The sequence below is a fragment of the Battus philenor genome, unplaced genomic scaffold, assembly GCF_028537555.1.
Source record: "Battus philenor isolate CCGP_79_NKW_IND1 unplaced genomic scaffold, ilBatPhil1.0.hap1 SCAF_18, whole genome shotgun sequence".
NCBI lineage: Eukaryota > Metazoa > Arthropoda > Insecta > Lepidoptera > Papilionidae > Battus > Battus philenor.
In genome coordinates, this window is record NW_027181680.1 from 909212 (window position 1) to 918798 (window position 9587).

Here is a 9587-nt window from a genome sequence, read left to right on the forward strand (position 1 = left end):
TGTTGCTGCTTCGGATTTGCAAGACGAAACTTTAAACGATGCTGTCATTAATAGTGCTCATAATTCAGAAAGCGAAATTGAGGAGTCTGAACATATGCAAGACATATCTGTATCAACGGAAGATAATTATTTTTTATCTCGACATACTCAGAGAAATGGCCCGAAAGTGAAATGGTGTAAAGTACCACCGTCGAACGTAGTAAGGATCCGAGCACAAAATATTATTTTACATTTACCTGGAGTATAAACATATCTGGCATCGACGCATTTGTCAAAACGAATACTGAGAAGACTTTGACATATACAAGACGGATTTTCTTGGAGAAAATAGCTGCGACACTTGTGGAAGATCACAAAAACGTCGCATACAACTACGTGCTGTACCAGCGACAACAACAAAACGGCTCCATGAAGTTTATAATGTGAACAAGGCGGTCTATGTCGATTGATAAGCTAAGCGCGGGCGCTTTACATCATGTCCTAGAAAGGACGACAAAAAAGTGCCAACAAAATGTTTCAAGTGTCGTAAATTTATTTGTCAGCAACACTCAAGGATTTACTGCGTCGGATGCAGAACAGAAGATTCTGCTGATGAGGCTGAATAAACTTTATTTCTTAAGTTGATCTCGGCTATGCCAAAAAAAATAGTTTAAAGAGAGGTTTACTGTTTTTGTTTTTTTTTTATTATTTTTAATGTCATAGTAAGTATTTGTTAAAGTTAAGTATATTAAAGAATTTATTAAATACTATAGAAATCCATTAAGTTTAATTCTTTTTTGATACTCTTTTCTCCATGTTTTTTTGGGGTCATTTAAGACCCCATGCGCCTAATTGAGTGATTTTCTTAATGCGCCTAATTAATGGTTAAGGTAAGAAACATAGCCTCCTTGGTTAGGAAAAACGTCGCTCTTCGTTTTCTTTAACGAGGTCGCACAGGTTCTTCTTCCTTCCCTTTTCCCTATATTTGGGGTTGGGTCTCCTTATCAATTTGCGCCAGGCCACTCTATCCTGGGTTGTCCCTGCATCAAGTTGAAGGGTTTCCAGTTCCTTTCTGATATTAGACCACCACGTAGCTTTTGGACGCCCTCTCCCTCTTGGGAATTCTGGGGGGCTTAAGGCAGTTTTACCACGCGGTCATCTGGTTTTCGTTGAATGTGGCCATACCATCGCAATCTATTTTCCTGTAATTTGCTGGGGATCGGAGCTACCTTAAACGAACCTCTGATATATTCGTTCCGTATTCTGTCCATTCTAGTGACGCCACCCGACCATCTTCATCTCATTGACATGAAGTGTTTGCTCGTGTCTCTGACTTACAGTCCAGCATTCCGAGCCGTAGAGCATAGCTGGTCTGACAACGGCTTTGTAGACAGGTTGTAATAGAAAAATAAAACAGAGCAGTAAGGGTTGGGTAGGATCTCTTATTTATAAAATTGTACCAGAAAGTAATTAGATTGACAAATAGGAGGTATATAACCAAAGACAAGAATTAAATCTCACCGTCATATAAAAGGAAACCTACTGTGATATTTTACAAGCGTAGGAGGAGCAAGAAAGGTGATGTATCGATGATAAGTAATCCAAAAGAATGTGAGATGTTGTGTTGATAAGAGGGAGTCAGCGGATTGAAAAAATATTTTAGAGTAGATTTAGGATGTGACCGTTCCGGCGAAGCCTTATCAGTATCCAATTGAGCTTCTCGAGGCGGGAGGGATTCCAGGAGTACCTGTATAGATTTAAAACCCTCGTGTATCTGTGACCCAGCGATGGACCAGATTGTGGTGCACGCCATAACTTGCTGTCCACTGTATGGAGGGCCAATAGCATCGCTTGCGGCAGCATCGTTTCCCTGGAGGAAGAGAGCCGTCACACCTTCCTGTGGTTTTGTTACAAGTGTAACAAAATCGTGTAACAGGAAATGTGGCGAGGAATGGGAGACGATGCGTGTGAATGTAATGTAAACGAATGCTGTGAGAATGATAAAATTGTGAAGCATGAGAGAGAGGTCGTAAAAATGGGAATTTTTATATCCCTGTCCCAAAAATAAGACGGTGTCGAGACCCCAAATAACAGAGGCTATGAAAAATAAAAAAACAAACTCCGAAATTCGGATTTTTAAAATATTTTTATATGAAATAAATTCAATTAATACTATACAAGCGAAATTCTTACACCAATTTCAAACAATCTAAACATTTATTGTATCATTGACTCGCCTAAATAAAAATACTCTGATTCTGTTTATTAATGTATTTAAAATTATTAATCTCTCAATGTAACATTCGATTTGGTAAAATTAAACATTGCATATCATCATCTCTTACTTTTCATCAACTATGTACATCCACATCTAATGTTGCATGTGGCTCACTTTGTATTCCCATTCATTAACATGTTCATGTCTATCATTATATCATCATCTTCTTCTTCATCATCATCTTCCTCCATATTGCAGGACATACTGTCTTGACTGTTGGCTAAGGGTAAATTTATTAATATTATTAAAGGTTCCATATATCATATTAAAAACACACTTTGAATCATCAATTATTTTAAACTTATAATTAAATTACCAGAAAAGCCACCCAGAAACTCAACAAATGCTTATAATAAATAAATTCAACAAGGCGATAAATATTGCACATCGACCTTTGGAAAGACACAATTGGTTAGCCAATTGTGTCTGTGTGTGTGCTGCACTATCTCTGTCCCACACTACCTATGTGACCTTTTGTCAGTTGTGCGACAGAGATAACGCTATACGAAGCCGATTATATTGTACAGTTGTATGTAATTTATTTTATTATGTGTGGTAATATTACCTTAAAACAAATAATAGATCATACAATTGTACAATGGTAATTTTTTACATTTTGTGCATTGCAACACTGGATATATCTGCCAAAAAGAAAGATGAATGTTATAACAAATAAATACCAACCATAAATACAATTGGAGATCATCAAATCAAGAGCCTGTTCATTGCAGAAGATCTCTTCATCAGTCACACCAAGTGTTATGTCTGGTTGGTTTATGTACTTTGGCACACTCTGCATTAAATTCACTGCAGACTGTGTCGGTTCATTTGAATTTTCCTCCTCTATTTTCTTAACCATAATGTTCACCTTGGTCTCACCCTTCATCTGAGCCTTTAAACTTTCCAGGTGAAGTCTTTCAATCTGTAATAAAATTAGGTGATTACAGTGTGGTATTATAGTAAGATACAGACACTGCTGCCCATCCTCTGGAAACTAGTTTAAGAACCATGGCAATCCTGTATAATTAATGTTCAGTGAGTGAATTGTATAAGATTGTATCTTGGAAATTGAATCAGCGACCTTCAATAGATCAATCAACTGCGGGGCAGACTACTTGCTGGGCTACCAATAACTATGTTTTAATATGTTAACTACTAAAATTTAGGATATTACATAGTTTTTATCTATTAATAACTATTCATTATTTATACTTCTACCTTTTCAATACTATGGTTGTCTGTAAAAAATTGCCTTGTGTGATAAAACCCAATGAACTCTTTTGTTTATAATTACGAAACTATTAAAATGTATCCTAGCCTGTACAAGAATGAATATTAAATAAATAAATAATATAGTTCCTTAGTTTCTGTAGTGGTACAGGTGGACCCCCCGGGGTGTTGGGGAAACTCGATTCTATGTTGTTATCACAAAAATATGAAGGTTAATAATTTTGTGTGGTCAGCGAAAATTTATTTGCTTTCTATAGTGAAAGTACTACTTGCATATTCAATGATTGGTACAAGATGAGGGGACTTGCAAAGATAGAGAATCATTTAAAAGTAAAAATTTAATACATTGTTTGAAAATAGAGACAATGCAAATTTCCTAAGTTAGATCTAATTTTCAATAGAGGACCAACAGAACCAGCTAAATTAAAAAACTGGTTTATAAGAAAAAAGTTTGAGAACCAGTACTGTATAAGATATTTACTATTACTTACTAATTTTTAAATACATTTATCGCCTGAACATTTTGTTTAGCGAATGTATTTACTATTAGAGAATCCTTCTATATTGCTTTTTAAAGATTCTTATTATTATTAATCAAATCAACAACATGCATTATTTCCAGTAACTCTAAAACCTTAAAATCTCTTCTTAACATAACATACTGTTAGTATAGTAATTATAAAGTTCATATAAAATTTTTCACACCAATATTTATGAAATAAGATGCGAATTGTGAACAATCCTTAAGTATCCTTTAAGAAATTAGATATTACATGTTTAGTGTTGTTCAAGAGGGGGAAATAGTTAAGGAGTCATAAGTCGTTTAATATAAATAAACTATTAAATATTTAACTATATAAATGAACATGACGATAGAATGAATAACTTAGAGATACATAAGTATAAAATGACTATTTAAATATGTTATAAGACAGAATCTTATGTTATTCTTATGAAATAATGCTAACCACCAAGACAATAGTAATATTCCAATTACCACCTCAAGAAATATCATGTTTTCGTGAAAATGTTGCTAACAACAATGGCGTTTAAACATAAACATTATATATTACCGTGCTATGCTGAAAGGTTTTGAACGAGCTGTGCAATAATTTTCTCTATTGCATTATAGCAAAATAATCAAAATAACCAATACCTGAAGGCAATTCCGTTGGTTTCTAACCTTTGTGAGCGCTTCCATTATCCATTTCTTCTCAGCCAGTAACTGTGCTTCTTCTAAGACATGGTTTCCAAGCCTATGGAATAAGGCTCTTTGAGTCATAGCTTTACGATGCAATCACGTCTAATTTTCTCTATAAAACCAATTTTTATACATTACTGTACGTACAAAATTGTCACTTTTAGGATCATATTTCTTTTGATATTAAACAAAAGTGTTACCAGTATCGCTCATGCAAATTCTATTTGCTTATACAAATTTATGTGAATTAAAAATTTCAAAATAAAATAATAAAATAATTCACATTATTTCTTCATATAAGAGTATAAAGGGAACTAGAATAAATATAATTAAAATTTGTATTTATTTAAGAAAATACCTAAGCCACAAAACTAAAGCGCGGCTTTACCAGAAAATAAATATTATTTTAATTACTTGGTCATGATTATTATAATATTGGATAGAAATACATTTAACAAATTTGTCGTACAATAAAATTTTATTACATGTCAGGAAGTTTTTAAATTGATGTTGCCCTGAAAAAATTCAGATAAACCTTTTTTTCATAAAGGTTGAAAAAAATAATAAAAAGCTGTCCAGTCTGTTTACGTTATTTATTGTTGAAATATCTCAATAATAAACATTTATTTTTATATACTATATTAATATAATACTCAGTAAGATCAGTAATAACGTAATTATTTTTTTTTTAATAATGCTTGTACCATAGACGATATTTACTTTTTTTTATAATTAACATCCTAACGCTTAGAAACACACCGATTAAAATATGAAAACTACTATTATTATAGACAGAAACGTTACTGGAGTTTCTTTAACCACTTCAGCTATCTATCCAAAGTGGCATTAATATTATCAGGCAATAGGAACCAATGAAAGCGAACCTCACCCTACTGTGCCCTCTCTAGCCCGCATGTGTTAATGCTAGCAAAGCAAGTGACCTTCCGTCCAAAAAAAACATTCTAAAGCGCCTTTTCCTTTGACAACAAATGTTTGACATTTAGGGATGTTTTAGTAAACTTTGTAAAACAGGAATTTTTTTTTTAATAAGGTTTCCTAGCAATTCTTTAAGTTGTTCTCCATAAGAACTTCATCAAATATTAACGAAAATATTAAAAAAATATACAGAATTGGTGGAACTTTCTCGAGGTTTGCACTTACCGACATAAACGGCAATTGATTTTTATTAATACAGATAAAATAAAATTACCCACAAATCCGCGACAGCAAGATTCCCACACTACAAGCAAGATCAGTTGACAAGACCATTTGTTTTAATTTCTTTTTTATTTTAATTAAACACAGCCGTCTCAATGGATTCAGAAAATAGCCAATCCGATTCTGACAGTGACTTTGAAGGACAATATGATTTGTGTCGTTTAGATCGTCCAGATTTAAGCTCTTTGCCTTTCGACCATTCGGTTATTGAAAATATCATATTACAAATTAGCGACAAATTCGATTTCCGCGTGCTGTGGAATAACCGCAGGATGAGGAGGGCGTTCCTGGTGACCGCAGGACTATCGGTTGCCGGAAGTATAATTGGAAGTCATTACGGCGGCAAACAAGGTGCAGCTATTGGTGGCGTAGTTGGCGGCGCATGCGGTGTGGGATTTGTTGGTAAGTACAAATTAAGAAGGTCTGTAATTGAATTCATTAATATGGTAATTAGACGCGAGATGAATTTAGAAACAAAGAGATTCAGGTCACCTACGTAGCTCGAAAAATCGGAGAGGGCAAGGTTCAACTCTCGTGCAGCAGCCTCTGAGTTGGGGACCACGAGCCAGTAGGCGTTGCAAGGGTAGACGCCTAATTTTAATAGAGCTAAGGCCCCGGATAAAGAACGTTAACAGAGTTACATACGGATTAGGTATTTCAACAGGTGCTACAATTGTAATAAAAGTTAGGTTTTAATATAAGATATCGGAATGTGCCATACTTGAGAGTCTGGAAATGCTTTCAAGCATAAATTACCTGAATCTTCTTCTTTTCCCCGACTGCTAGCCATAGGCCTCCACGAAAGATATCTATAGGAGAATATACCATAATCGCCGTTTGGCAGGCGGGTTGGCGACGGGTCTTATTATGATACGCAGACGCTGCTGTCCATCCTCAGGAAACTTGTTGTGAACAGTCGCAATCCCATATAATTCACAAATTGCGAATAATATAAGATCGTGTCCCAGAAATCAAACCCTCGACCTGCTTTCGCCAATCTCAGTCCGCTAAGCTACCGCTGCTCGATGATGTTCAAATACTTAATATAACTGGAATAGAAATATAAAACCTTGTCTGCAATTCATTTGATATAGATTTTATTATGTTTTCTTTACTAGTTTGGGGGTAGCTTAATTTTTTTGTTATAAATTCATTTTTTTAAAGGTTATAACTAAATAACCATAAATAATTACGACCAGGGTTGAGTTCTGCAATACTAATGTAAAATTATGGCGTTCATATTTAAATAAATACATTATCATCGATGGTGATTTGAGTGTTCACAACTAGATGATAAAAAACAACTAAACATTCGACAAATCATCACGTCAACTCGTACTGCAAAACATAACCGTCACTCAAATATTGCCACAATGATTATCCTTATCTTTGACTTCTGATTCGATCTCGCACCGAAGGTCCATGTATAGCCTTCTCCATGGGTAGCCTTGAGTCTATTTATAAGGCCAACCACATCTAAGGTCTACAAGTCTTCACCACTATGGCCTATAAGTACTAAATTTAATAGAAAAAATATTTTTATCTAATAGATTAAGGCGTTACTTCGTGGAAGTCCATTCTAACTAAGAAATGGACTAATATATAGCTACTTCCGCACATGCCAAACACCGAGTGAGTCTTGGCACTATGTAGCAGTAGTCGTGCAATGAAATGCACCGGCCACCAGCAACTCGGTGTTTGGCACTGGTCGGTCTAACATCTCCTGAGGATGCCCCGTGGAGGAGTGAAACACGTGACAGTTGTGTAATTCGCATTGTTTGTCGCACGCGCATTTATCAGCGGGATGGTGAGCGTTGCACTTCATTGCACGGCTACTGCTGCATAGCGGAAGTACTTATACATTAATTCCTTTCTTTGTTTAAAATATTATTGATTTGCTTTCTGTTTTAGTTGTGTCCATGAGGGATATATGGGAGGACGTAAAGCCTAAACTGTCTGAAGTTTACGACGTGGTTTACGATTACTTAGCCGGTCTGGGATTCGAAGACTACCAGCGTGCCGCATATTTCTTGTTCAGTAACGGCGATTGCTCGAAGCAGCTGGCCCTGCTCATATTACAGATTTCGTCAGACTTGTTGGGACAAAAGATATTATCCAGCTTGACATCTGCTTAGCGAAAAATAATATTTTTAAAACATAACCTCAATTATTTAAATTTGATGCATTTTAATTAATAAGGTGGTTTATTTGATTTTATTATTATTAGCTATTAATTATAAAAATAAACATAATATTTACAATAATTATGACTATGACAAGACAAATTTATACCATAGACATACTGTCAATTGATTATCTGGGGACGAATGACAGACGATGCCATTGTCTGTGACTTTACGATACGACGACATTACGCAAAAATAAATAAAAACTGTCTCTTCGACTCAATATTTTAAACAAATCTTAATGACGTTGTGTTATGTTATATTCTGTTTCATTTTGTGTATTAATTTTCAAATCGATATTGTTTAAATAATTAGTATTGAATGTAATTATGTCCGTGAATTGATATTGCAATAAAGTGTACTAAATATTTTGTTTTATTTATAGTGTAATATGTTTTCTTTATTAACTTGTTAAGTTTATTTTAGCTTGAGGAAATAGAAATTCTTCGGGTGAAATCTGATATTATGTAGTTAACATAATTATCAGTATTAAAATTAGGTTACTGGATAATAATTTTCTTTTAAAGGCATACCACGGATACGTGTGCGTGTGCCGAGTACATGAAAATAGTAATAAGTCTATTACAGAAGACATCACTGCCAAATCTTCAGTGGTTATCTGATATTGTATTTTATGTATTGATTAGTAAATCATTTAAAAAAAAACCTTAAACCTTATCATTTTTATCAAATTCCTAACAATTAATAAAATACGTGTTCAACATATAAGGTTATTCGTCAAATATTTCTTTCTTATTTATATTCCAAAACGCATTTTGCATTAAACTAGCCTTACTCTGTATGCCATTTGTAAAACACAAATAATAATAGGATTTTGTAGAGCAAACCATGTAAAGATTGGAGATAGGTTCCAGAATTACGAAAATACTACTTTTTAAAAATTTAAATCTAAAGTAAACATTTAAAAAACAAAAATATAAAGTATTTGAACAATAAAGCACTCCTTTTAAATCGTTTTAGCATCTAATGATGTAGATTTTGCAGCCTCCTATTTTAACTTGATCTCGGTCTCTAATAGTTCTGACAGTTCTTGCAGCTAGACCAATAGCCTCTGCTGTCTGTGGAGACATGTCTTCTCTCTTTTATTAAATCGTCGTAGAATATCTTGTCTCCGAGTCAATTGTTTATTTTTGGTAATTCCACCAACAGCGCCCTTTCCCCTCGTTAAGCAAAAAAAAATGTTTTTATTATTTTAATTATTATTAAGTGTACGTAAAAAAAAATTATAACCCTGCCAATAAATAATGGAAAATAATTTACCTTTTACGTAACAAAAAATAACACGTAAATATTTATAAAGATTTATAATTCTCTTTTTTAAATAGCACAACACTTTTACAACACACCACATAAATAAAACTGAACTCTAAACCTAACATCTTAAAGTGTAAAATAAAACTACTAAAATTATATTGATTTTTAGTTAGAAAAGGAATTCCCAAGTATCGATGGCGTGCGCAATTAGAAACAAGAG

General features: G+C 33.8%; 2 protein-coding genes across 3 annotated transcripts; one reads left to right on the forward strand and one right to left on the reverse strand.

The window, feature by feature from the left end:
• Window positions 1–2179: 2179 nt before the first annotated feature.
• LOC137920361 (uncharacterized) lies at window positions 2180–4857 on the reverse strand. 2 transcript variants are annotated; one of them, XM_068763668.1, is made up of 3 exons: window positions 4671–4857; window positions 2942–3179; window positions 2180–2477 (listed from the first exon to the last, which is right to left on the reverse strand). In XM_068763668.1, exons 1-3 carry the CDS (start codon window positions 4767–4769, stop codon window positions 2368–2370), a joined length of 447 nt encoding a protein of 148 aa, XP_068619769.1. In that variant the 5' UTR covers window positions 4770–4857; the 3' UTR covers window positions 2180–2367. The 2 variants fall into 2 exon arrangements, with proteins under 2 accessions (XP_068619769.1, XP_068619768.1); XM_068763667.1 differs by having other exon boundaries at window positions 4644–4857.
• A 1063-nt stretch (window positions 4858–5920) lies between these two features.
• Window positions 5921–8424, forward strand: LOC137920124 (uncharacterized). Its single transcript, XM_068763351.1, has 2 exons — window positions 5921–6308; window positions 7818–8424. The coding sequence occupies exons 1-2, from the start codon at window positions 6002–6004 to the stop codon at window positions 8039–8041; spliced, it is 531 nt and encodes a 176-aa protein (XP_068619452.1). The 5' UTR covers window positions 5921–6001; the 3' UTR covers window positions 8042–8424.
• Window positions 8425–9587: the final 1163 nt, after the last annotated feature.

Excerpts from the sequence above, each read along its gene's own strand:
- LOC137920361 (XM_068763667.1), bottom strand. The coding sequence starts at position 4,769 with ATGACTCAAAGAGCCTTATTCCATAGGCTTGGAAACCATGTCTTAGAA. Across the intron at positions 3,180-4,643 it reads ACCAACGGAATTGCCTTCAG|ATTGAAAGACTTCACCTGGA; the intron begins GTATTGGTTATT and ends ATTTTATTACAG. Across the intron at positions 2,478-2,941 it reads GATCTCCAATTGTATTTATG|CCAACAGTCAAGACAGTATG; the intron begins GTTGGTATTTAT and ends ATTTACCCTTAG.
- LOC137920124 (XM_068763351.1), top strand. The coding sequence starts at position 6,002 with ATGGATTCAGAAAATAGCCAATCCGATTCTGACAGTGACTTTGAAGGA. Across the intron at positions 6,309-7,817 it reads ATGCGGTGTGGGATTTGTTG|TTGTGTCCATGAGGGATATA; the intron begins GTAAGTACAAAT and ends TTTCTGTTTTAG.